The following is a 27,859-nucleotide window of genomic DNA, read 5'->3' as shown; positions in this document are numbered from 1 at the left end:
ATTGCGAACAACCGCTTCTGGTATCCATCAGTGAGTTTCTTACAATTCTCTGCTGGAGTTTTAGACCATTCTTCTTTGGCCAACTGCTCCAGGTCTCTGAGATTTGAAAGTTGCCTTCTCCAAACTGCCATTTTCAGATCTCTTCACAGGTTTTCTATGGGATTCAGATCTGGACTCATTGCTGGCCACTTTAGAAGTCTCCAGTGCTTTCTCTCAAATGTTTTTCTAGTGCTTTTTGAAGTGTGCTTTAGGTCATGTTGATGCTGGAAGACCCATGACCTCTGAGGGAGACCCAGCTTTCTCACACTGGGCCCTACAATATGCTGCAAAATTTGTTGGTAGTCTTCAGACTTCATAATGTCATGCACACAGTCAAGCAGTCCAGTGCCAGAGGCAGGAAAGTAACCCCAATATATCAGGGAATCTCCGCCATGTTTGACTGTGGGGACCGTGTTCTTTTCTTTGAAAGCCTCGTTTTTTTCCCTGTAAACTCTGTTGACGCCTTTTTCACAAAAAGGTCTACCTTTGTTTCATCTGACCAGAGAATATTCTTCCAAAACATTTTTGGCTGTCTCGGGTAAGTTTTGGCGAACTCCAACCTAGCTTTTTTATGTCTCTGGGACAGAAGTGGGGTCTTCCTGGGTATCCTACCGTAGAGTCCCTTTTTCATTCAGACACCGACTGATAGTACGGGTTCACACTGTTGTACCCTCAGACTGCAGGACAGCTTGAACATGTTTGGATGTTAGTCGAGGTTCTTTATCCACCATCCGCACAATCTTTCGTTGAAATCTCTTTTGTGTTTTTTGTCCACATCTAGGGAGATTACCCACAGTGCCATGGGCTTTACACTTATTGATGATGACATTGCACACGGTAGACACAGGAACATTCAGGTCTTTGGAGATGGACTTGTAGCCTTGAGATTGACCATGCCCCCTCACAATTTTTCCTCTCAAGTCCTCAGACAGTTCTTTGGTATTCTTTCTTTTCTCCATGCTCAATTTGGTAAACACGACACAGGACAGTGGTTGAGCTAACTTTAATCCATTATAACTGGCAGGAAGTGTGATTTATTTACTGCCACCACCTGTTATCTGCCACGGTTAAGTAACAGGTGCTGTTAATTACGCAAATTAGAGAAGCACATGATTTTTCAAAGGGTGCCAATACATTTGTCCGGCCCATTTTTGGAGTTTTGTGTAAGATGATAATGATTAAAAAAAAAAAAAAATCCGTTCTCTTTTGTGTTTTGTCATTACAAGAAAATAAATGAAGATATTACTACAAAAGCGTTTGTAATTGCAATCATTTTCTGGGAGAAATTAAGCATTATCTGACAGAACTGCAGGAGTGCCAATACTTTTGGCCAACTGTGTATATCCTTGGTAAGGATGTCCCGAACACATATTTTTGCGGAAGTCTCACTTGATTTTGAAAATCTGCCGATACCGATTTTTTTTTTTTTTTTTTTTTCCCAACTTAAGCTCCAAACATGTTACAGTACCATACTTTGTACTGTACTTCCTTTATTTCCAGGAGTGTTGAGTATAAAACGGAAATTTTTTTGTATCTTTTTTGGCAAATTCCAGTCTATTTCTGGATCATTTTGTTGCTTTTTTCGCCCTTAAAAAGTAAAAAAAAAACATATATATATTAGTGATGCACGATAATACATTTTTCAACCGATACCGATAACCGATAATTTCCTCCTCATTCCAACCAATAACCGATGTCAAGCCGGTAATTCTATTAAAAGATTTATGTAAAATTTTAAAGTGTACACAAAAGAAAATATTACTGTGCAAAAATATAATTTATTGCTCTTTTTTTCAACATAAAATATGAACAAGTCAATTCCAACATCTAAATAATGACAGATTGTCTGACATTGTGTAATGGTAAACTTTTGGCAACAATTACTTACAGAGTAAATACCTAAAAATGCCTTTAAAGGTAAGCCATTCCTAACATATGGATGATCATAAACATTGCAAGGAAATGTGATTGCATTACCCCACTTCAATCAAAGTGACCGTCTTATGGATGGGTCTCTCCAAGTAGACTGGCTTTCCAGTGCGTTTCCCTTGTATATAACATTAATACACTGCAAAACACACCTCCTTAAAACTAGTCAGTTTTAAGTGTAAATCTATTGGAAATAAGTGAAATTATCTGCCAGCGCTTCAAATGTATTTCAGATTTCTTGGAAGAAAAATAGCTAGCTGAAAATAATCTTAACAGCCTTATTTTAAGCAATACATTATTATACTTCATCCTAAAAAAAAAACTTGGAAGAAGAAAAGATTTTGAATAATATTTGTGGCTACAGAATATTATTGTTATTTCATTACAACAGGAATGTGCATATTCAAATTGATTAGTGTTAATAAGTGCCAATAAGTTTTGATAATCTACTGTGACTGTAATTGAGCAGACAAATAAGTTAAATCAATTTGAAAAGTGATTGCTATGTTGAATGTTATATGCTTTGTTGCACACTGTGAAAATGATTAATTCAAAAGGGCGAGATGTCATGTACCCATTCTGCAGCGCTTTGTTTACATTTGCGGCACTCACGACATTTGCTTTACAGCAGCTAAACTGATACACGGCAGTACTATTTGGATGGAGTTGGAGCTCGCATCTCCGTGCGTGTTGTTTTGTGCCTGAGTTTTGTTAAGCCGAAAATAAAGGCAGCGTTACAAAGTCAACTGACCGCTCGTCATTTTACGTACTGAATGCATTATTGACTGGCTGACTTCGTTTTCTCCATGTTTAAATTATCATCTAACCACTGTGCCGTAATGATAAGCTTGCTTACTGGACATCACTTTTCCAAATGTATGTGGTGAAAATGTGATTGGCATGTTTTTCATGAAGAATGGTGGTCGTATAAACTGCATTATTTTTTATCCAGGGCTTTGGCTCTAGGGTCATTTCGGTTTTAAAAAATCGTGTCTCGTCTTGGCGGCGGCTACGTTCGTACCGGATAATCCGCCCGCACCGGCCGGTTCGCCGCAGCGTGTTCGGGGCCTGGCTCTGCTCACACGCTGTGAGGGAACGCTCGAGAAACCGGGGTGTTCGCCAGAGGTCCTGAAGCCGGGGAACCGGGCTCTGCCCGTCCTGCCAACGGCGAGGCGGCGGCGGCCTGGCGGACCGGCCAGAGCGGCGGGCTCCGTCAGAAGACGGCTACTTGCCGACTATCGGTCTCCAGTTGTGCAATGTTTAGCCATAGATGCGAGTTTACCACTCGCCTTGGGCTGCTTTCCCAAACAACCCGACTCTGTATCGTCACAAGCCCTGTAGTGTAACTTAGTGTTTACAATAGCTTTAGCATTCCCGCTAGCAGCAGCCTCGTATTCGTTCCAAAAATGTTTGTGATGCAGTTTTAAATGGATGCTGGGTTAGTAGTTTTGAATGAGGACGCTTTCTTTCGGCTTCGTGGAACTTCTGCGGTACATGATTCGCAGATGGCGAGAGCGTCGTTTTTTTAGTAACAGCCGCCATAATATTCAACTATTTCTTGTCGTGTAACTCCGCCTCCTCAACCCCTCCTCCCTCAGGGGCTTCAGAGAGGGGAGGGGTTGAGGAGGCGGCGTGCTGAATTCTTCGGTTGTGCACATTTGGAGGCTAAATCAAGTATATAATTATCGGATTGCATTATCGGTTAAATTTTTTTATTATCTGGATTATCTGTGGGATGTCATAATTGCCATTATCGGCCGATAATTATTGGCGACCGATATTATCGTGTATTTTTAATATATATATATATATGTGTATATATATATATATATGTGTATATATGAATGAATGAATGAATATACATATATATATATATATGTATATATATATATTAGGCCTGAATCATAATGGAAAAAATTAACATTGCGATAAAGCTCCACCCTTATTTTTTGCTGCGCCTTTTTTGTTCAGGAGCACCAACACAAAATGTAGGCGCACAGAACTGTGAGGTGGACACGTGCCCGGTGTATAATCCCTGGTAACTCTGGTAGTACACCAGGCACGTTTATGGTGCAACATCGATGCCGCAGTGAAACGCGGCTGTTATAGTCAATCACCCAGCGCACACCAGTCGCAATGGGAAAAAAATCCTCACTTGGCATGGGAGGTGATGTCGTGGTCAAGCTTTGTGAAACTCTTCCGTCAGACCAGAATTACAGTGCCTTGCAAAAGTATTTGGCCCCCTTGAATCTTGCAACCTTTCGCCACATTTCAGGCTTCAAACATAAAGATATGAAATTTAATTTTTTTGTTAAGAAACAACAAGTGGGACACAATCGTGAAGTGGAACAACATTTATTGGATAATTGAAACTTTTTTAACAAATAAAAAACTGAAAAGTGGGGCGTGCAATATTATTCGGCCCCTTTACTTTCAGTGCAGCAAACTCACTCCAGAAGTTCAGTGAGGATCTCTGAATGATCCAATGTTGTCCTAAATGACCGATGATGATAAATAGAATCCACCTGTGTGTAATCAAGTCTCCGTATAAATGCACCTGCTCTGTGATAGTCTCAGGGTTCTGTTTAAAGTGCAGAGAGCATTATGAAAACCAAGGAACACACCAGGCAGGTCCGAGATACTGTTGTGGAGAAGTTTAAAGCCGGATTTGGATACAAAAAGATTTCCCAAGCTTTAAACATCTCAAGGAGCACTGTGCAAGCCATCATATTGAAATGGAAGGAGCATCAGATCACTGCAAATCTACCAAGACCCGGCCGTCCTTCCAAACTTTCTTCTCAAACAAGGAGAAAACTGATCAGAGATGCAGCCAAGAGGCCCATGATCACTCTGGATGAACTGCAGAGATCTACAGCTGAGGTTGGAGAGTCTGTCCATAGGACAACAATCAGTCGTACACTGCACAAATCTGGCCTTTATGGAAGAGTGGCAAGAAGACAGCCATTTCTCAAAGATATCCATAAAAAGTCTCGTTTAAAGTTTGCCACAAGCCACCTGGGAGACACACCAAACATGTGGAAGAAGGTGCTCTGGTCAGATGAAACCAAAATTGAACTTTTTGGCCACAATGCAAAACAATATGTTTGGCGTAAAAGCAACACAGCTCATCACCCTGAACACACCATCCCCACTGTCAAACATGGTGGTGGCAGCATCATGGTTTGGGCCTGCTTTTCTTCAGCAGGGACAGGGAAGATGGTTAAAATTGACGGGAAGATGGATGCAGCCAAATACAGGAACATTCTGGAAGAAAACCTGTTGGTATCTGCGCAAGACCTGAGACTGGGACGGAGATTTATCGTCCAACAGGACAATGATCCAAAACATAAAGCCAAATCTACAATGGAATGGTTCAAAAATAAACGTATCCAGGTGTTAGAATGGCCAAGTCAAAGTCCAGACCTGAATCCAATCGAGAATCTGTGGAAAGAGCTGAAGACTGCTGTTTACAAACACTCTCCATCCAACCTCACTGAGCTCGAGCTGTTTTGCAAGGAAGAATGGGCAAGAATGTCAGTCTCTCGATGTGCAAAACTGATAGAAACATACCCCAAGCGACTTGCAGCTGTAACTGGAGCAAAAGGTGGCGCTACAAAGTATTAACGCAAGGGGGCCGAATAATATTGCACGCCCCACTTTTCAGTTTTTTATTTGTTAAAAAAGTTTAAATTATCCAATAAATTTTGTTCCACTTCACGATTGTGTCCCACTTGTTGTTGATTCTTGACAAAAAATTAAAATTTTATATCTTTATGTTTGAAGCCTGAAATGTGGCGAAAGGTTGCAAAGTTCAAGGGGGCCGAATACTTTTGCAAGGCACTGTACAAAGTGTTTGCCGACAATCTTTTTTTCTTCAGCACCGCCGGTGCTCAACCTTCTTCAACAAAAGATCTACTTTGTGGGAACTCTGCGTGGCAATCGCTTGGCTGGGTGTCAGCTTGAAGATGAGAAAAGTCTTGCCAAGACAGGAAGATGATCTGTTGACGCCAGGGTGGAAAAAGAAGAAAGGCTGGCCATTGTCAAGTGGTATGACAACAAATCTGTTACCTTGATCTCATCCTACTGTGCAGTTGAGCCTCAAGATACTGCCCGACGCTGGAGCAAAGCAGACAAGAAATTTTTAGAGGTCAGAAGGCCACACATTGTGAGGGAGTACAACACATTCATGGGAGGAGTAGATCTCCTTGATGGATGCATTGCAAGGTGCAAGTACCACATGAGGTCACGGAGGTGGTACCCCTACTTGTTCTGCCACACCATCATGTCAGGTCTGCTTAATGCATGGTTGATCTACCGCCGTGACTGTAAACAGTGTCGAAAATACACTGCAACAAAAGAGCTTCCAGGCGGAGGTTTTCACTAGCCTCATTCTTACACAGGCACGAAGAGGCCGACCATCACTTAGCGAAGCACCCCCCCCCCCCCCCCCACCAAGAGGGTTCGTGTTGGAGTTCCAGATGATGTTCGCTCTGATCAAGTTGCACACTGGCCTCTGACATGTGAAAAACATGGACGCTGCAAACTCTGCAAAGTCTACTCAACTACCACCCTCTGTGAGAAATGTGATGTGCGTCTTTGCTTCACTGAGGAACGAAACTGTTTCAAGTTTTACTATTTGGCATAGGCTAAAAGGCATCAGCGGATTTTAAGGGGGGGGGGCAGGCCCTCGTTATGGCCGAAAAGTATGATTGCATGTAATTGACTTTACTATATATATAAAAGTTGTAAAGCAATAAAACTGCAAAAAATGAAGTGAACAAAAAAAAAAAAAAAAATTTATAATGGGTCAAAATTATTTTTTCGAACAGATCATGTGACTAGCAAATTAGACGCTCAGTTGCTATCCATATAATTTTCAACAACAAAAAATTTAGGGTAGGGCAATTTTATTTTTCAAATGATTTTTTTTCTTTGAATTTTTTTTTTTTTTTTTGATTGAAGCAACTTTTTGGGGGGACAAATGATTTAGACACATGTCCTACTTATAATATGGCCCAAACACATAAAGGATTGCTTCAATCAAAGAAAACTTTTTCAATGAAAAATTTTGTGTTCAAATGCAAATTTTTCAATCTCAAATATTTTTTCGCATTCAAAAAGTTTTTCCATGATTGATTTTTTTTTTTTTTGATTGAAGTGATTTTTCTTTTTGAAAATATACTTTTTGAAGCAACTTATTTCTGGATTGAATAATAAAGACAAATATGTCCTAGCCAAAATGTGGCCCAAACCCAAATCAACATTACTTCAATCAAAAAAGTTGCTTCAATAAATCAAAAAAAAAAAAAAAAAAAAAAAAAATCAAAGAAATTTTTTTTTTAGTTTTACATTCATTTTTGCATTCAAACTTTTTTTTTTTACTGAAGCAACTTTTTTGGGTAGAAAATATATATTTTGATTGAAGCAACTTTTTTTGATCAAATAATAAAGACACAAATCTACCTCCATATGGCTCCCCCCCAGGGGATATAATTTTTGACTGGGGTAACTACATTGGCACGACACCGGCGGGCGTACCATATTCAATGGATGACGATCTTGGTGAAAAGTATTGCCTAAGCAGCCTGATTTTGAATTCCCCTCTAGAATGATGGGAAACAAAAATGCTCATTGTCAACTTATTATTATAAATATTCTGTATAATATTCTGAATTTTATTGCTGACACTGCGTTTCGGGGTCATCAACGTGTTGTGCCCCCCTTGCCCTAAAAGTCAGACTCCGCCTATGCTAAAAGGCTTGCCCGATACTTAACAGACAAATGAACTTTGAAAATTTTTCAGACATGGTGCTGATGATGTGGGTTCTATTTTTCTTCAGCATTTTTTATTATTTGCACAACTAATGTTTACAGATTTGTTTTCAGTTCTCTGTACCCGTGGTAGCTTGTTAAATGCCCCAAAATAGGCAGTATTATTCATTTTTGATACAATTCCAGTATTTATTTTGTTACACTAAGCAAGCTGAATATTTTATGTTAAATCTTGTTATTAAAGTCAGAGCTTTGTTATATGTTGTTAAAATGCAAATAAAAGGGGCAGTTTACATGTTACTGAGCACTAAGAATGGCGTACCGCAAGCAACACGTCACTTCCGCTCATTAATTTTCATGACATTAGCTACTGTTGCTAAGTAGGGACAAGACACCGTTTGTCCCTAATAGGAAATGAATGGAAATCGTGTACGAAGGAGATGTTTACAGAGCTAAACCTACCAATTCTCTCCGAAAATGATGTGCCTGGTGCCAAATTGACTGGAAAAGATGTGGAAGAACATAAAAATGTTCAGTTAGAGAGACACCTTTAGTGTCGAAGGCTGAAAAAGACGAAAAAAACGAGCCGACCTAAGCATAGCTTTAGCTTTTTTATCGACGCGACTGACAATGACATTCTCCTGTTTCAACAAGCTATCCTTTACCATCAGCCCTGTCTTTCTTATATATCATCTGGTTGTCCTACGTCTCTTACCGTTCTTGGGGGTAATTTAGTTAGCTTTGTGTAGCGATCGCAAATGCTACTCAGTGAGAGCCAATGAACACTTTTAATTTTTTCATTGATAACACATCTTAATTCTATAATTTATTTACACTTACCCCTTACTAAAGTTGTTTTTTTATTAGGCTCGAGCGTTTACGTCACAGCAACACGGGATCATGCGAGATTTGCGACAACGCAGCCATATTGGAAGCACGTCTGCATCACGGGACATATAAACTTAACGGCAAATACAATTCAACTACGAGTGCCAAAGATGGAAAAAAGTAAGGAAAACTTGCCAGTTCGATACAGAGACAAACTTGTTACCACGGCGAAGGACAGATATGTGGGCAAACTTAAGGATGTGAACAATGTTGACCCTTACCAGCAAGCCGAACACAAATGGAATAAAGATGTCGACAAGCTTCCAACACTACGCGAAATTGACATCATGCTGTATTTACTGTTTGGTATAAGTTACTACATTCATCAGCAATTCCGAAACTACAAATCGCTACAAAGCTACGAACAGTTTTGCTGCGGATCGGTGCAGGACCTGCACATTATGACCGTAGCAAACGGCAACACCATCGTTCTTCAAAGGCAGGCAATGTGTGTTTACATTTTCATTGTCATGAACATCTGAATTTGTGCTGTGCTGAGCTGTGATAGTTAAGTGACAAATCTATGCTATATTTTAGAAAACAGATTTGTTGCAGACAATGTAGCCTGTGTACAAATTCTTTGCCACTATCTCACGGCAACAAGTTATAGCTTTTTCATTTAGAAACGACAGGAATTATGTCTTATGAAGACAATGCACATGTATGCATGCTAGTTGTTTAGCTGTAGCTATAGCTAACAACAGGCCGACTTAGGGCATAAAGTTACCGAAATTTGCGTAGACAAACGAAATTAACTTACAACAGTGGAAGTGCATAGAGCAAACTATGTGTGTAACTGGAGAATCAAACGTTATGCCCTTCCTTCTGATCGAGGCCACCCATGCCATTCTTCGACGTTGGGTAAGTTCAAATATGAGCTTTCCCTTGCCTTTTCTCCATGTAGGGATCCGGAAGAAACTCAGTGGGGTTCCGTCGAGCTGTACATTCTCCTTTCTATTCGATCGGTTGTTGCAATTCTTTGTCGAACAATAATTTCCTATCATTTTTAAAGAGCGACCTGAGTCGAAATGCCTCACTGTTTATGTTTCCCGGAGTTCTGACACCGAACTTCCTGCTTCCAACATGGCGATAGGGGCGGAAACCTCGTGAGTGCCACGTCATACGCTCGAGCCTAATATATATATATATAAAAGAAACGGTAACAGTGGCAGTCAGATACCATTATAATTCTTTTCAGGTCATTCATTGTCAGACAGACGCCGTACGGCACAACGTTAAGCGATAAAAATAAGTTAAAAATATAAAAATGGCGTACTTCTTTGTCCTCTGAAAGACCATGCCAACCCAACATAATATTTACTGCATATGAAATGTGAATGGATTCACCGAGCTGGTGTTAAAGTCCGTTGATTCGGTCTTCACATTTTTTCCCTCCAGAGTTTTTGGTTTCCGGAAACGTATGAAGAAAACATCCTTCATGTGTCGTAATGTCTAGAGTCGTTTCTACAAGTTCCAAAAAAGCAATGCGTGATCGGCATGTTCGTTTTTGAAAGATTACCGGAGAAAAGTAGCACAAATTACGTTGTGTCTATGCGAGGGCGGGTCTATAATGTCCCACTTCGGCTTTACTTCCGCTTTACGATGTGACGTCACGGTCTAAAAATAATAGCATGCGTGCGGTATGCCATTAAGAACATCTTTACTACTAACGCCAAATGTGGCGAATATGTAACAATGCAGATCTTTGGTATGAAAAACTCTTATTTTGGAAAAAAAAAAAAACATCAAAATGTGCTTTATGTTGTCCACATAATTTTCCTTCAAGGAAAAATGGGTCTGGGTTCTTATGGGTTAAAAGATAGTCATTTTCTGGGTTCTTATGGGTTAAAAGATAGATAAAAGACTAAAACTGGATTGGTGGACTGTCATTGTGGACACGGGTATAGTTGTATAACTGGTGGACCATGTGTTCTTCTACAGTTGTTAAAAGGCACGGGGGACTAAAAATAAAATCGTTGAGAAAAATGTCTGTTCTAAAGGGAATTAACCTAAATGCTTACTTAAAAAAATAAAAATAAAATGTAGCAAAAATGTTTATGGTTAAGTGATACAGATATGGATGCATGAATAAAAATGAGTTTGCGAAGCGTCACCCGGAAGTCGTTTTCTGGTAACTGGCAAACGACGTCACACCCAGCAATCAGTCCTGGCTGGCCCACCTGAGGTTTTTTTCATCATAATTGGCGCCAGTTGTAGCGGGTCATGTCGTCTCATTGTTTTCCGAGCCTCCGTCGCCTGCCTTGCTTAAGTAGCTGCAGTGGCCCGCCAGGTAACTCCGTCTCAGGCTGTGAACATGGCCAGGACTGGGTTCCGTGACACCAAGCCTCTGCTGGACTTACACAAGGTCAGAGTTTCTAAGAATATTGACCGCGTTTTCTCAGAGGTTTTCACATCTTAAAACTTTAATGGATGTAATCAGCGTTTTTTACCCCGAAATAGTGGTCTGTTTTTTGTTGTTGTTTAAATATTATTTATTAGCAAATCTAAGCATTAATGTTATGTCTCATGTGTTTACTTTAGTTTCATATTTATTTGATAAGGTTAATAAATAAAACATAAGTATAAATAGGCTGGTTTTAGCACGGTCCTATAAGTAGTGTATGAATCAGGTTCATGTTGGCATGGCGTCATGCTTCTATGCTTACCGGCTAATGACATTCAACACCTTTACAACAACATAATTATAGTACTACACAAGCGTGTGGCACTAAATTGACCCCTACCAAGCCAAACAATCCTTATTCGGATCGGTACTGATGACATTGGCAATAGTGCAATTTGTGTTTTAAACAATTGTAAAAACAATCTATTTGTAGCCTTTTTTTTTTTTTTTTTTTTTAAATCCCTCAGGCGGACGACAGGCAAGGGCTCATAAAAACTTTGCAGGTTGCCTGTGGGCCCACTGATCGCTGGCAGCCAGTGGAGGAGTCTGAGTCCAGGCTAGTGCCAGAAAAGGACCCAGAACCCAGATGGATACCTGTTCTGCCCTCCCGCTATGTGGTACTTTAGCCATATTTTATGCCTGCAATGTTCCCTGTGATGTCTTTTAAAAGGTTTTTCCAATTGAAAAAATATTCAATATGTTACTTCATACTTAGTCAAACTGACCCCATCTAAAAAATTCAGGCAAATAACATCACTTTTAAAATAAATAATTAAAACTAAATGAAAGTCTGGATGTATTTGATCTAACTCGTATCATACTTTTTTAACGAGGGGGGGGAAATCTGTTAAATTTAAGGTTCCAAAACAATGAGTAGGTGACTAGTTAATAGCATTTTAACACTTGGGTGTACTGTCACTTTCATAATGGCCTACTACTTTTAAAAGCCCTCATTGCTGTATTTATGTATGTATGAATCTCCAGAAATGTTGGGAAAATTACAAATCTATTCCTTCCTGATTTTGTTCTGAATATTATTGTACATGGCTACATAAATTGTGCAATTTTTATTGTGGGAGTCACCCCTTAATACATTTTCTACTTGTAGGATGGGATACTATCAGCCAAAATGATCAACAGTGTCTTTGTAGGGTTCATGGACAAAACATGGACATACTCTTCTGGTACCATCGTTCCGTCTAAAGGTGTTGAAACAAAAATGAAGGCAATCGATTGTCGAATAATGTGCTTGTTTTGTTTATACTTCCCCCTACGTGTCCTCCTTTTGATCCGAGTGTAACAGATGGATGTCTGGAGGAGCCTTTGCTTCGTCACAATCTCAGCCTGCCAGGCCTCCACAGCCTCCAGGCGCTGGTGCCCAGCCTGTTGCGCCATGAAGTGGAGCTCGCCCTTGAGAAGCTGGAACTTGTATGGGACCGCACATTTGCTTGGGAAATGTTCTTGGATATGATGGTGAGGCTGAACTTCACTTTTACCATACAAAACAATTCCCCCCTTTTTTTATATATATAAATGACATGCGAAAATCACAACTCATGGATCAAGAATTACATTACATAAACACACCATTTTTTCTGTGTTGAAATCCACTCATTATAAGGGCCAATCCCTGCTTCATTCGTGTGAGCCACTGTTTACCGTTGTCTGTACACTGCTTGGAAATTTTATTACAATAACGATTAGAGTTGTCCCAAATTATTTGCTACCAGATAACATTGGCCGAATAAAGAATTTAGAGAATAAAGTGCTTGAGAATGGCCGTGGTGTTAGTGCTTTTCTCTTGCGCCTTACAATACGTTCAATCTGCAACAATAAACCAAAATTCTTTACAGAACTTTACAAAAACACAACTTCTCAAACATGTCACTGAAGGTGAGGCCTTAGTTCTCAAAAACAAATTCTTAATTCCCAATTCTCAACAGCTAAATAGAAAAGATTGCCTCACACATCAATCTTGATATTTATGAACAATCTGACTGTTGGCAACATGGGTCAGAACAACAGTGGCAGTCACTTTTTTTTTTTTTTTTTCCAGGCCATTCATTGTCAGACCGAAGCAGCACGGCAAAACACCAAGCTAAAAAATACGTAAAATTATCAAAATGGCTTACCTCTTTTGGGCAGGCAATAGATCAAGATTGTCATCTTTAGGACCATCGCCTCCAAAAAAATGTTTGCTACATATTAAGGTGAATGAATTCACCTTGCTGGCGTTAAATTGGTCTTTTCGACGTTCGGGCAAGTTGATCCATCGTACATTTATCCTTCTGAGTTTTTGGCTTCGGGAAACGAATGAAGAAAATATCCTTTATATGTGGACGGTAGTAATGTCTAGTCGTTTCTACAAGTTCTATAGCAGCAGTGTTTACTCGGCATGTTATTTTTTTGAAAGAAAACAATTGAAAGATTACTGGCAGGAAACAAGCAGTACTAACATGGGTCGTATGCAAGGGAGCTTCTATGTTGACCCGCGTCCAGTTTACGATGGTGACGTCACGCTGGCTTGCGGTCTAAAAATAGCACTCGTGCGGTACTCTATTAGCAGTAACACGTTAAGTGCATGACCGCACATATCCATATCTGTATCAGATTTTTGGACTTGGACAATATCGGGTTATTGGTTAAAAACTTTTTGTCAGACAACTCTAATGACTACTAGTGGTAGACTTGCCGTCTATTTGCACCGTTAAGGACAAAAGCATTCATGAAGGCTGCACTTCATACACTGCATTAGTGACTCCCAACAGACGTACTGTGAATTTAATGCATTAATAGCCAGATGTTTGTTTTACTGTTACAAAATAGTTGAACAAATTTACAGAACATAAGATTTATGCATAGTTGTATTGAGATTTGGTTGTTTGCGCAGTACAGCATTTGCCAATTAGCAGCTTCTGATGAGCGACACACTGGGTTCCTCGTTTAAATTGACAAGGTAAAAAATGTGGTGTTGGGTTTGACTTTGTCAATTTGCCTCATACAATGTAGTACAGTGTTTCCCAATTTTCACTTCACTGACAAAAATGTACTCAAATTCAATTACTCTTCAAAATCCAACTTCCATTGAATGGAAGAGAATTGAACTGTTTTGCCTTTCATGTCGCTGGCGTAGTTTATCAAATTTAATTAAGTTGGTCAGTTTTATTTTTCTAAAACATTTAATGAAATTAGATCATTTTACACAGCACACCTGATGTCTGATCTTTTACTCCAGGCCCTAGTCTGTTTATGTAACGGCAAGTAAAAAGTCAATTTTCTGTGAGTCTCTGCATATAAACTTAAACAAGATTTCTTCTAGTATGTGTTCTTAAAGATTTACTTTATGATGTGTGCAGAGAAGTCAAACATGGCAAACCTTACCTAACACAGAGATGACAAGACACTTCAGTGACGTGACTCGAGCTGTACTGGTTGACTGGCTCATTCAAGTGCATGTGAGTTAATTTTGGTTTCATTTGAACAATGTTAAAACATTGCTTGTTTCTTACATGATTTAACTTCAATGATAAATTAAGAAGGCATAGCAATAAAGTGTAAGGTAAAGATACTTCAGTCATACAATTACACAAATGAACTTTCAGTTCAGCATAAGTAAAAGCTCCTGACAATAGTAATCGTGTAAAAGATGATAAAAAAAGATGCGCATATCAAGTCTGAACTGTTGTACAGTCTTATAGCAGCAGGGACAAATGATTTCATGATTGATGAGTGAATCTGCACCGATGAGAGGCAACCTGTCACAGTGATTGCCCCTCTAAGCAGACGGAGTTGGGCAGTGCAGGTACCCTGTGTTTTTCAGGATGCTTTGCAAGCGTCCTCATTCTTTATAGGACTGCTCCCACAGAGCCCACTCTCCTCATCACAGAAACACACTTCCTGATTAATTTAAACTACAGTGTAGTCTTGGGTAAGGCAGCAACGACTAATAAAATTAGTTGCCAACTAATTTGATAATTGATTTTTTTGCCGGCAGCTATTAGCAGTGCCATTTGGGTCATTGTTTGTGTGTAAGGCCACAACCGCGTCAATGATTACAACAAGAGAGAGGGAGTTCACTACTGCAACTGCTGCTGTTTGGTTGCTGAATCAATTATCTGACAAAAGTGTTGAGAATTGGATTATTTTTTGTTGTTGTTTGAGCCAGTGTACGTCAGTCAGTGGTGATTAAATAAGCCAATTGTATTGTTTGTATTCTTTGCCGATGTGATGTGACTACTTGGCACAGAGCACTAAGCTAGCAAGCAATTATGCTAATTAGTGTCTTAATTGTCCGTTTGTATTGTTTTGGAGATCCATACTAGCACTTGAGTTATTGTTAGATAGTAAAGTTGTCTCATTTGTTTTTATACAAAAACCACACATAAACAGATTCATATAACAGCTTGGTCTCCCTTCAACACAAACTGTAAATGGTCATCCAAGAGTGTGCTTTAAAATTGGATTTGGATTGTATTTATGAACAACTGTTAGATGAAGAAAACTGATTCATTAGTCTGCCTCCTCTTTTTTCGACTTTTTTAGTTTGTTTAAAGAAAATGAGTCGTTGACAAAATTAATATCCGCGTTTTGCCCAAGAAGAAAAAAATGTCAATCAGCAGCACTTTATTTTTATTTGAATGAGCAGGACTTTTGTCTGATTTGTGTACTGAGATTTTTTTTTAATACTCGGAACCTTTTATTAAAAACTTAAAACACCTAAAAGCAAGTTTATGTACTTAAAACGGTACAGTTGTTGACTCAGTACAGTTAAGTCAGGAAGGTGTAATAAAATATTTTTGAAGAAAATAGTCATCCATTTTGTCTTTTAGGTATGTTGTAAGTAACAATAAACTTCAAATTGTAAAGGTAATTGGAAAAGGTAACATTTATTTGATTAATCAACTATTTAAAAAAAAAAAAAAAAAAAAAAATGGTTGGTTGCAGCTCTAGGCTTAGGCTTTTCCTATTAGTAACTTGGTTTCTTTTGAAAATGTTTCTCCTTATATTTGAGTTGTGTTAATGTACAGCACTTTGTTGCCGTTGCTTGAAAAGTGCCTCTAAATCACATTTCAGTTGGGATTAAAAGCCAACAGCAGATAATGCTGGGCCTTTTTTGTCAAACGAAAACCACACTAAATTGTAATTCATACATTTTAATTGATGCCAGCCATATATGCATGTTTCCCATCAGGAGATGTTGCACTTCCAGGAGGAGACTCTCTATCTGGCCATTCACCTCCTCAACCGCTCCCTCCGTCTGGTCAAAGTCACCACAGCAAACCTGCAGCTCCTTGGTATAGTTTGTCTCTTCTTGGCAGCTAAGAAAGAAGAGTGCCTCCTGCCTGAAGTGTCTGGACTTTGCTACCTAATGGATCATGCCTACACTAAGCATCAACTGCTACGCATGGAGAGAAAAGTCCTCACCGGCCTGAAGTTTAACTTGTCCTACTGTCCGCCTTTGCATTTTCTACTGCTGCTCTCCTCCATTGCCCGCTGCAGTGCTCAGGTGACTGTTAATTTTCATTTTTTATTACCTCTGCTAAGATAAAATCATGAGGTTTAGATTTTGTTGGTTGACGGCATTGTGGAAAAAGATCAATTTATGCATCGAAACACCCATTTCAGTTCACTTGAAGTAATTATACTTTTCATTGGTCTGCTTAAATTGTGCAGTGACCTTTACATGGAGCAAATGGTAATGAGGTGAAAAAACCTGTTTGTGCTAGTTGGTTCCCACTTGTAGAGGCCATTAATAACCCGTCTGGAAAATCCATTTATTTTGTTTTTAAAAAGGTTTCATTCACTGTTTCTTACCCTGGCAAGCACAAACTCAGAAATGGTCAATGTAGAAGCTACTCACAAGTTATCGGTTACCCTCCAGAAACCCCAAAGCGTTGACTCTGATAACGCGTTTGACAAAATTTGGTGCATAAACTTTTTATATAATTTCGGGGTGCCCTATCCAATCCTGACCTTAGTTTTTTATGTCTAGTAATGTCTAGTTTATTTATTCGTTTTTCCTCTCCAAATCAAGATTCTTTTTCATGTGATGTAAAATTATTGCGAGGCAATATTTTTCAAGTGGGTGTATAGCTTGAAAGAAACTGTTGTAAAAATACCTACAGAAACAACCAACAATGGACAATGTGACGTGCTGTACTGTAGGACTCTTCAAACTGGTCCTATAGACCTGTTGTGGGCCCTTATTTTTGTTCCAACCGATCCAGCACATAGTTGAACCAATGACGTTTCTGCTAAAACAAGCACCATCTGACTGCAAACGACTGATTGTACTTTTATAACACCGGATTGGTGAAAAGGTGTCATCTTGTTTGGTTGGAATGAAATCCTGTGCTCACTGCGGCCCTATGTGGAATAGGTTAAAGTTGAACTGGTACTGAGTGAAAATGTATGAAGAATCTAAGAAAACTGTGTTAAAAATGCTAATGGCATAAAACTAAAGCAGACAAAAAAGTGATGGCATTTGAAATCGGTGACTAAAAATTGGATACAATCGGTTAAAAAAAAAAAAAGCTTATGCAACAAATGTTGGCCAATTTGTTTTTCTGTAGCTTTTGTGATGACACACAAAATTCATTCAGTAGGCATTGGCTTGCTCTTTATATGCGTTGGCCGCTAGAGGCCAGTATGATTCATAAGATTCCAGATGTGGAAATTTGGCAGATTAGCTTTAATTTTCAAATATCACTTAAAGACAACACGAATGGTTCGTTCTATTTTTGTTTAATTTTTTTTTTTAAATAAAGGGGTTGTTCATGTACCAAACTGCTGCTGGCAAAATAACAAAAAATTGAGTGACCCCACTTCTAAAAGTACCTACACGAAGGCATTTTTCTTTATTTAGTGCTGGAAGGTTGTTGTTGTTGTAGACACCAACTTTAAAGTGCGTACGACACGAAGTCCTAAATAGGATTATTATGTGAATCAGAATCATATTTTGAAATGAATCGACTATATACAACAATTTAGCAAAGCGCAGATGACGAGAAATTAGTCTTTTAATCTGCAGGTTAGCCACACCTACCGTTATAGGGCTCTAGCGTGCCCAACAGGTGGACGACGTCGGCGGAGTCACGATTTCATCTGATTTAGTATGCTACCCACTGAGGGGGAATTATTCACAACGAGGAAAACACGACAAAGAGAGCAGCAAAATGTCATCGTTTCAGTCTCTCTACTCCAATATTTTTACAGGATATTCTTTTTATCCAAGTATTTTCCCAAATAGCTAAATAAATGGCTTGAGAAGGACCAGTCAGCCCGTTGAGGGGGGATTATTCAGAACGAGGAAAACGTGACGAGAGCCGCAAAATGTCATTGTTTGTCTCTCCAATATTTTTACAGGATATTATTTTTATCCAAATATTTTTCCCCAATAGCTAAATAAATGGCATGGTCATGACAAATAAGTCTTGTGCTAAATGGAATATGAAATAATAAAAATGCATTTATTCAAGACGACATGGCAAAATTACTTCATAATGGTCAAAACTGTCGACTTCACCTTTACTGTTGCACCTCCCGAACGATATTTTATGCCACCTAAATCAGGCTTATGTCATTTCCCTTCCCCGGCTTGAGAATGTAAACAAACCAAGAGGCGTGAAAACTAGCCGACATGCTAACCCTAACTGAGTGATGTTTCAAAGTCTTCGAAGCGGAAAATAAAACATAACTAGCCCGGATAATTTCACATGATGACTGGTTTGTCGATTGTCTTCGCTGATCGGCAAACCGCCCGGCGGAGAGCAATTTACAGCTAGTTCCTAGCTACTACGGACAGGGGAGCTCGCAGGGGAATCAGCTAGACAATGACCGCTGCCAATCAATGACAATGACATGTCAATCCATGATCAAACGTAAGTACTTTATTTAAAGAAAGTTTCTACTGTTTACTTTGTAATCGCTGTATTCGCAGCTATTTTTAACTCAAAGTTGCAATTTCTGATCGGAAAATTTGACAGAACACTGGGTGCATGAAGAGGGGAATAAGCTGAGTATAGACCCTACTCACTGACGTCACAGAATGACGTGTCGCTGTATCTGGCCGCCATATTGTCCGTCTCTGTTTAGCCCTATTCTCAATGATTTCAATTAGTCGCTCAGTTTATAGAGCAATTCATGGAAGCCCCAGTGCTTTCAGACGCTGTAAACTCATTGGATGCGTTGCATAAAAGGCGTTATGTGGAAAAGCTTTTCAGTCTATCCATTCGCCAGATCCATATTTGATGCCTAAATCGATATTTTTCGACCCGCTGTCTTCGCCCTCTGTGTCTGACATCTGCTACCCTGATATCTACAAATATCTTGTCCACACAAAATCAGCCTGTTCTCACAAAAGTTTGAAAAACTTTAAGAGCAGCACTCTAAGCAACATTACCCTGTGTGATTTCTAAAATGGCGACAATCAAAAAAAAAAAAAAAAAAAAAAAAGTTGACTGCGATGGCCGACGCTTCAAGGATAGGTGGATATTGGACTATTTCTTCAATATAACACGCAACAACTGTGTCTGCCTCATTTGCAAAGAGACGGTCGCTGTTTTCAAAGAGTTCGATGTGACGCGATATTACCGAATAAGACGCTGACATGTACGACATTACAGGGAAGATACGCAGCGAGAAATTATAGCAACTAGAAGCTAGTTTAATTTCCCAGCAGCAGTATTTCGCAAGAGCCCGAGTGTTAAAAGAGAACGCCACAAAGGCGAGATTGTTGAAATTATGAATTAATGAAAAAAAGTAAAGTAAATGTGACACACAGAAGGGCTTGCTAAAATTTGTTTAAATATATTGTTCTATGTAAATCAGCCAAGGTAGCCCCCCGCATTTTTACCACAGGCTAATCGGCGAGGCTAATCGGCGATTTGCCTCGCAATGATCTTAATTGTGGTTGTCAGCCCAAAACACTCTAAATATATATTAAATGCATCTTACCAGATATAAAATGACTACTACATAATCCGTGGTAATCGTTTGGAGCCCAGTTTTCTCGTCGAATTGCAGCAGTCCATCTCCCTCTCCTCTCCGGGTCTCTCAGAATACGGTAAAACTTCAAGTCTCTCCGTCTATCTTCTCTGTTACTGCAACCAACCGCCACACACGCCTTCACCATTATAATTATTAATGTTAACGAGCAGAAAAACGCGCCATAATAGGAGGAATTTACGTAATGGTAATGCATATACACGACAAGTAGACGGAAAACATGGCGCGGAGGCGTGGTTGTGACGTCATGTGAGTAGGGTCTATAGCTCTCTCCCGGCGGGGGTATGTGCAGCAAGCCGCCGAAGGGGCAAGGACCATGTTAGCAACAAAATGCAAGCCACCTACATATTAAAATGATCCCAGTATTTGACATAATACAAAACACAATGTTTACTCACTTCCTAGTAAGTCCAATGGTCCCACAGTAGTAGGGCTTGTTTTGGCCAATATCCACCATTAAATGAGTACCTTTTGAAACCCCAGAAAAGGGCACATGCCTCTCCCTCTTACAGCAAGATTTTTCTGCAGCCGTTTGGCTGGCGTCTTGCGAAAAATAAACGTATTAATCCGCTGAATTCTTAGTCCTTCTCATACAACAGTACGGCTATATAGTGAAGAGGACCCCTTCCTCCGTACACGTCACAGCGCCTTCTTTCTCAACTCGAGACTCTTGCCGGAAGTCATTCATTTTCATGGTGCGGGATTCAAAAAACTAAATACTGAAAATATAGCGATCGCTTCCACAGTCCACACACATCCAAGCAGTCCATTTCATTCAGGAGCATAAAACACCGCATGTATTATGAAATAAACATGCTTTTTTTGTGTCACAGGCACTTTAAAGTATTACTCCTGCATCATTCATGAACCAATCTAAAAAAAAAAAAAAAAAGTTTTTTAATTTTGTATCAAGGTTGATTAACTTTGAAATTATAGTTAGCAGCTAGCAAGTAAAGGGCCGCTTTCTCTTGGTTAGGAATTTGCAAGTAGAGGGCAGGGCAGAATTATTGCCTTCAGCCTCTAATGGCACATGCATGCTTATCAATTTTTTTTATATGCCCCAGCTGAATTTTTGCGGAGACTTTAAACATACCTCACTGATGCAGTTGCACCACAAATAAGTTTATGCTGATTTCAATTCATTGTATGGGGCGCTGGGTGAACTGTGGATTTTCTTTAAAAAAAAAAAAAATTTAAAAAATGAAAATTGTAAAACCGTGGCACCATTGAAATTCACATTTGCGTAATGTCAGCACTGCAAATTGAGAGAATATCTAAAGCCTTGCAGTACAAACGAAAGTTTTTATAAACCAGCACAAACGATTGACACCATTTTTAGCCAGTTTTTTATCAAAATGGGGAACTGATTGACCTATAAAAGAATTCTAAATATATCAATGATAGCAGCACAAACGATTAACATAATTTTTGTACAGGTTTGCGTCTGATTGGGAGGGGGGGGGGCAACTTCACGGAGGTTATACAAAAAAAAAAAAAAAAATGACGTTTCAATTATCAAAGCTTTGCATCGTGTCATCGCTGATCTGTGCCACCAGATGGTGTGGATGGCTCGCTACCTGCTTGAGTTGTCGCTCCTGGAGGGCCGTTGTGTGGCGTTTCTGCCTTTGCAATTAGCGGGAGCGGCCCTTTGCTTGGCCCGGCATGTCCTGAAGGAACCCCAGACCCCGGAGGGTGAGGCTGCCTGGTGTCTCGCCTCTGGCATTCACACTGGCAGGTATGCAGCTATTTTGTTTTTGCATTCTTGACATTCACTGTCATTGTAATCGGTGTTTGCTATTATTATAGTGAGACCGTCCTGCTGAGGATAATCCAAATTCTGGCTGGCGCTGCAGCCAGAGCTCAAACCAGAGAGACCAGTCCTACTTTTATCAAATTCTCCTCTCGAGAAACAATGCATGTTAGCAGACACCCTGGTCTTAATAATGTCTCTACTCTGATGGGCATTTGCATTTGACGGACATTTGTCCTTAATGCTAAACAATGGTTAGACACAAGTCCTAACTCTTAAACCTCTGAGTAGGAGAGGAAGAACTGTGATTAATGTAATAGCAAACATTGTTACTAGCCTAATGTTGCACTCTGTTTTATGATCTTATATTGCAGCTCATTTAGAAAATATTTGAATTGTATTTGTATGAAAAGGATGTGGGCTGTTTGTCAAATTGTATAACTTTTAATGTAAAAATAAAGTGTCTGCTGCAAACAGCTTTGGAGTTACTCAAGCATTCGGTGACCTAACAAGTCAACAATGGTCTTGCCGAGATTCCGTGCAGCATGGTGAACCAGCTGTCCTCAAACGACCTCACCCATGAATGTATGGCTTGTTTGTAGAGACAGTGCGTGGTCATTTCAAGATATGCACTACACAACCACCACCACTAGAGGCTGGTCATCAAAAACGGAAGGACCAAATTGTAATCGAGTGTCGCATTGTCAGACTGTTTTTAAACGCAAGCTCATTATTTTATTTTATTTTTTTTATGGCTGCTTAACTGACCAATGAAACGAGCGATTGACTCCCGCATCTCTTTACTCTCCTGACATTCTAAAAATAATTGGACGTGAATAGCAAACACGAAGATCGGGGGGGGAGGGGGCAGGAGGTATGCCCCTGGTGGCAAAAATGTCTGCATGTAATTGACTCCTATATATGAATTTAAAATTCAGGCTGCTGGTGAAATGTCCATAAAAGTTGTAAAGCAATAAAACAAATGAACAAAAATAAATAATTATAATGGGTCAAAATAATTTTTCGAACACATGTGAATAGCACCTTGGAGCCTGCCATTTGCTTTGCTTAGCCAAAACCACCTGAGGACAGATTCTGGCTGGAATATTCGGTCAAAAAAAAAGCTGTGTCTACTTCTTCACTAGGTAAGACAGAAAAACGCACACGCTCATGCATGCACACACACAGCTGGGATTCCAGTATGTATGAGCATGGGCTAAGCTACTATCAGAGTATATATCTTGTACGTTAATTTTATCGCTGACACTGTCGTTTCGGGGTCAGCAACATGTTTGCATGATTGCCTTTTCTCCTGTGGTGTAAACATTGTACCTGTGTAGCTAGTGTGTGCAGCTGTTAGAATAAGGCTCTTTGGCACATCTTTAGATAGGATGCCTTGAGCTCAATGAAATATACATCGACATGTTGTCATCATTGTCGAAAAAACCGCTGCTTTGAACCTTGTTTCCGGTTTTACGTTTGTTGTATCTTGTTTACCCCCACTGAGTTTAGCCAGAGATTACTTAATGACCAACTGGTCATCATATAGTAACAAAAGATTGTCATACCCACAATGTTGGGGATTGCACGAAGATAAGGCATATAATCAATCATTCTGAAAAGGCAGATTTCCTCTTCACCTCAACAGTCTGAATTGCAATTCTTCCTCTTGGTTCTCTGCAGTACAAATATTCAAGATTAAAAAAAAAAAAAAGGTTACATTAAATGTAACAAAGTTTACAAGCACATAAATATACTTTGGTAAAATTATTGACCATTAAATTAGGAAATAAGATGGTAGAGGCAGCAGTTTTGTTCCATCTGATGACATGGCCCTGTTGTGCATCATTTTGTGACTGGTGCATGCATGACAATTGCTAGATTTGTGCAATTCGTAATACATTTACACAGAACACATGAGGACATGGTGTTCTCGCTAAGATACAGTATCCACTGGAATCGATACTATGCACGATACATAGGTGCTATCCTATTATGTCAAGACGGTGCACCTGTCCAGAAAATTGAGAAAAACTTGTAATGCTTGGAATAATTTTAGTAGCTACATGTGATGCAAAGAAACTATTTGTACTTTCTTGTTAACATGTCAGTGAGTTGCTAAGTACATGATGTAAACGCCTGTAACAGCTGCCATGGTTACTGTGCTTTTGCAAACCTAAGCATTATCGATGCAGACTTAGGTTGACCAATGCACTGTAGGAGGAGGCAAGGAAATGGTTTAACAGATTGTTTCTGTCTATAAATGTATCTCACTGTTAGTAACATTGTTGTAAAAGGAAAAAAACGCAGGCAATTTGTTCCAGTTCGTTGAGGGGTAAAATGCAAGTCTGTTTCATATCGCCAAGCATACTGAATATTTTACGCAAGAGTTTATGATCAGGAGGACATTGAATACAATTTATAATGATGAATGTGTTCCCTGTGTGCCTGCGACCATGCACCATGGTGTGCCCTCTTGCCCAGCTGGGATGGGCTTTAGCACACGCACGCCCCTTTGATATAGAAAATGAGTAATTAATTGTGGCTTATAAATACTGTTTTTTTTGTCTGTTTTGTAAATCAGAAGCCAATATGATGAAAGATGTTCCACCTGGGTGGGTGCATTTCTCATCCTGTAATCAACAAGAATGCCAAAGAAAAGAGCAACAGTTTGACTCTGAGGGCCATGAGAGAAACAAAGGACGCTCATGACTGCAGTGAATGTGGTTTTCGCTGCAGCTCAGAAAAAGACTGGTTACTCCGGTGAGTTAAATGTTAAGAATAGGAACCGTTGAGATTACTTAAATCACCTGCCTTTTTTTTTGTTTTGTTAGTAATTGCTATTTTTCATGAATGATGACTGGAGAAATCCATCTAAAGCAGTGAGCAATGCCCAACCTTCTTTAACCCACTCACCGTTTTCATGTGACGTTTTCTCTGACTGGCACAGAAACGAATACAAATTCAACTCACCATGACACTGAATGTATTTGCAGTAATACTTAAGTATACTATCTTTTCTCCAAATGCCTTTATTTTAGACAATGGCTCAGATTAGCAGCAGATTGATCAGCAGATTAATAAATGCCAGATGCGAGAGAGCGCTCACATGCCTGCTGCGTCTGACCAAAGCCAAGATTGTGAAAAAGGAATATTTTGCTATTTTAAATGGATTCTAAAAGACCAAGCAATTCAGCCCACCTATATCAACAATATTGTACCCAAGCAGGTAATGACCGATGTTAACAAAAATAGGTTATACTGTTGTATCACTATTCAAAACGTGACACTTTTGTGGTCTCAAGCATGTGTGGCGGTGACCAGGTGAGGAGTACAAAGATAAGTGTGTCATGCCTACAGTCAAGCATGGTGGTGGGAATGACCCCCCCCCCCCACCCCCCACCCCACATCTTTTTCAATCTCTGCAGCAATGCTGATAGCACTCCTGTAACAAGGCACATGACATTTTGGAGGGAAAATGGCTAAAAATACAGCAGTTTATTTTAAAGAGGGGTGCAAGAGCAGAAACTGTTTTTTCAGCCTGTCTTAGTTTTCCACCATTTATATGTGGAGTTTTTGGATCGAAACAAGGCAAGTGCGCGATATCTTGTCAAAATCTGTGTCTTTAATTATGCTCACTCATTCTCGCACCTGAGTTCCTGGAAAGCCACAAAACGACGTACATTGCAGTCGAACGCTGGCGCAAGAATTATGGACACAGCAGGCTGACTAGTGTGCTATCTATTATCTTTTCGACCCCAGCTGCCGTTTGGATTGCTTATTATGGAATGATATACTAGTAGATGTATTGGATACATTCGATGCTTAAATAATATAGCCCAGGTCCTAGGCTTTAAAGCTACAATAAATAGTGTTATGTACTTAGATTTTTATGTTTGTAGCGGATTAATGCTGTTTAGTCTCGTCTCGATAGCTAGTTGAGTAAAGTTCGTGTTGCCGTGTCCGGACACTTTCGAGTATATCGACACATGACAAATCTAACCAAATGATGTGCAGTAGACTTGCTGGGGTCCACATTGTCGCGGACAGCAAGGTCGCTGATGGCTAGAAATCCGAGCAGTTCTTGAACGCGACACAAGAAATACCTTGCTCATCTGCACATGACCGAGAACTTTCTACTTACTCCCAAAAAAAAAAAAACTTTCTACCTACTCCTTCCTTCCTTCTTACTGCAACTCCCCCTGCAATGTAAAAAAAAAAAATATATATATATATATATATCGAAATAATTCAACTTTTTGATGATTTTCTAATTTGCTGGCCAGCACCTGTAAGTGATGATTCTCCGACTGACTTTCTGATTCAAAACTTCATTGTTCTTCGTGTTAGCGTCTGACAAAATTAGGAATGCTTCGCGAGTTTGCTTGTCATCCTTTGGAGGAGGGAAGGGGGTTGTGACGCCGCTGGAAACGCGATGCTATGTGGCTCGGAGCGTTGGCACAACATTCGCGTTCTTGCTAATGTGGTGAGAAACTCTCAGGGAGCTTTTTTTTTTCTTTTACATTCAGTTTGTGGCGTTCAGGTGGGGAAAATAATGGACTGTTCTCCTGTTCAGTGTGCATTATCATCAAGTGGTCGTTGTCCTTGTAGATCAGGGGTGGGCAAACTATTCCACAAAGGGCCGCAGTGGGTGCGGGTTTTTGTTGCAACCCATTAAGAGGACACATTTTCACCAATCTGCTGTTTTACAAATGCAATCAGTCGATTGCAGTCAGGTGCTTCTCATTTCTGCTGAAACCTCATTGGTTATACTATCTGTGCTGGGTCAGTTGGAACAAAGACCAGGACCCACTGCAGCCCTCGAGGACCGGTTTGCCCACCCCTGTTGTAGATGCTACAATATACCCAGATAGCAGACAGACATTGAAATGATGCTGAATCAACATTCCGCTGTCAATCTTATATCGTTGAATCAACGTTGACACCGGACGTTTATTTGTCATCAGTTTTGCACCCTCGATTAATGTTGTTTCAACGTTGAAATTCTTACAAAACCTAAACGTCATTTTGATTATTAATAATTGTAGCTGTCCCTCGGTCCAAAAAGACAAAGTCTGGACTGATGCTCCAGTTTTTTATTTTTCTCTCCTCTCTCATTCGCACCGTAAGCACCTGGTGCACCGTGAAAGCTAGACAGTTTTACATACAAAAATACTATGAGCAAACAAAATCATACATTCACAAACAAGACATAAAATTTTCAATTATAATTCACTATCTAATACCTTATTCCGCCGACCAAGGGTGCTAAAAACAATGTGACCTGGGTCTGCAGCTGACACTGAGAAAATGTACAATGGGCGCCATTAGACAAAACAAAAAGCAGGCAAAAATGTACTTGAACAAATAAATAGAGCACCTAATGTGACACAGTACCAACAAAATATGTTATATTGATTAAATAAGGTTACCTTGAACTATTATAGGTTTATTATTTATCTCTTCTTCCGCCTCTAGAACTTTTTTTGCCGCCTTGTCTAACTTACAGCCGCAACGAGCGGTGCCTCCCGCATTCTGAATCTGAACCAGGCTGAAGCTTTTGCCTTCCTCCCCACTACTTCTACTTCGCGCAGATAAACGAGGGAAGCTTGCGCAAAGTTGCCACCCTATGGCGCTTATGGGAATTACAAGAAATTACAGAATGACAAGCAGACATAAATGAATAATTACATTCAAAACAAACTTTTGAACTTTATACATATTATCAAATTATAATATGTTGGGAGGCAGATTAGCTGCATTTACAATAATATTGGAACAACGCTGATTAATTTAATTTAATCACAAGAATAGAAAACTTCATTAACTCTCAGTAAAGTTATTTCAAACGCATGCCTCCTCCTCAGTCTGATGAGCTTCACTGCGAACTTTTCCACTAACGCGGTCTGGGGCATAGCGTAGCCACTTCTGCACAACAGCAGCAAATGCATATTACGAGGCGTCCATCCATATCTGTCTCTTCAGTGAATCTGAAAAATACAAACAAAACAGCATTCACAATTAATTCATATCAAGGAATTCGAGCAGTTATCATGGGTTACCAGTAGTTT

The 27,859-nt window shown here is 39.6% G+C and overlaps 1 protein-coding gene across 5 annotated transcripts; it reads left to right on the top strand.

The window, feature by feature from the left end:
* Positions 1–10,795: 10,795 nt before the first annotated feature.
* On the top strand, positions 10,796–22,265 carry ccnp (cyclin P). Of its 5 annotated transcripts, none has more exons than XM_057839164.1 (8): positions 10,796–10,993; positions 11,536–11,649; positions 12,141–12,237; positions 12,336–12,505; positions 14,389–14,487; positions 16,224–16,538; positions 21,595–21,773; positions 21,845–22,265. In XM_057839164.1, the coding sequence occupies exons 1-8, from the start codon at positions 10,943–10,945 to the stop codon at positions 22,011–22,013; spliced, it is 1,194 nt and encodes a 397-aa protein (XP_057695147.1). In that variant the 5' UTR covers positions 10,796–10,942; the 3' UTR covers positions 22,014–22,265. The 5 variants fall into 5 exon arrangements, with proteins under 5 accessions (XP_057695147.1, XP_057695151.1, XP_057695150.1 ...); XM_057839168.1 differs by having other exon boundaries at positions 11,500–11,649; positions 12,141–12,216; XM_057839167.1 differs by having other exon boundaries at positions 10,800–10,993; positions 11,500–11,649.
* The last annotated feature ends 5,594 nt before the right edge of the window (positions 22,266–27,859 follow it).

This window comes from Corythoichthys intestinalis, chromosome 6 (assembly GCF_030265065.1).
Source record: "Corythoichthys intestinalis isolate RoL2023-P3 chromosome 6, ASM3026506v1, whole genome shotgun sequence".
In the NCBI taxonomy this organism is placed as follows: Eukaryota; Metazoa; Chordata; class Actinopteri; order Syngnathiformes; family Syngnathidae; genus Corythoichthys; species Corythoichthys intestinalis.
Note: the sequence above shows the minus strand (reverse complement) of the source record. Positions and strands in the feature narration are given on the sequence as shown.

Bases quoted from the DNA above. Each gene is read 5' to 3' on its own strand.
- ccnp (XM_057839167.1), top strand. From the start codon at position 10,943: ATGGCCAGGACTGGGTTCCGTGACACCAAGCCTCTGCTGGACTTACAC. The intron at 14,488-16,223 runs GTGAGTTAATTT...GTTTCCCATCAG, and splicing joins ACTGGCTCATTCAAGTGCAT to GAGATGTTGCACTTCCAGGA. The intron at 16,539-21,594 runs GTGACTGTTAAT...CTGTGCCACCAG, and splicing joins TTGCCCGCTGCAGTGCTCAG to ATGGTGTGGATGGCTCGCTA.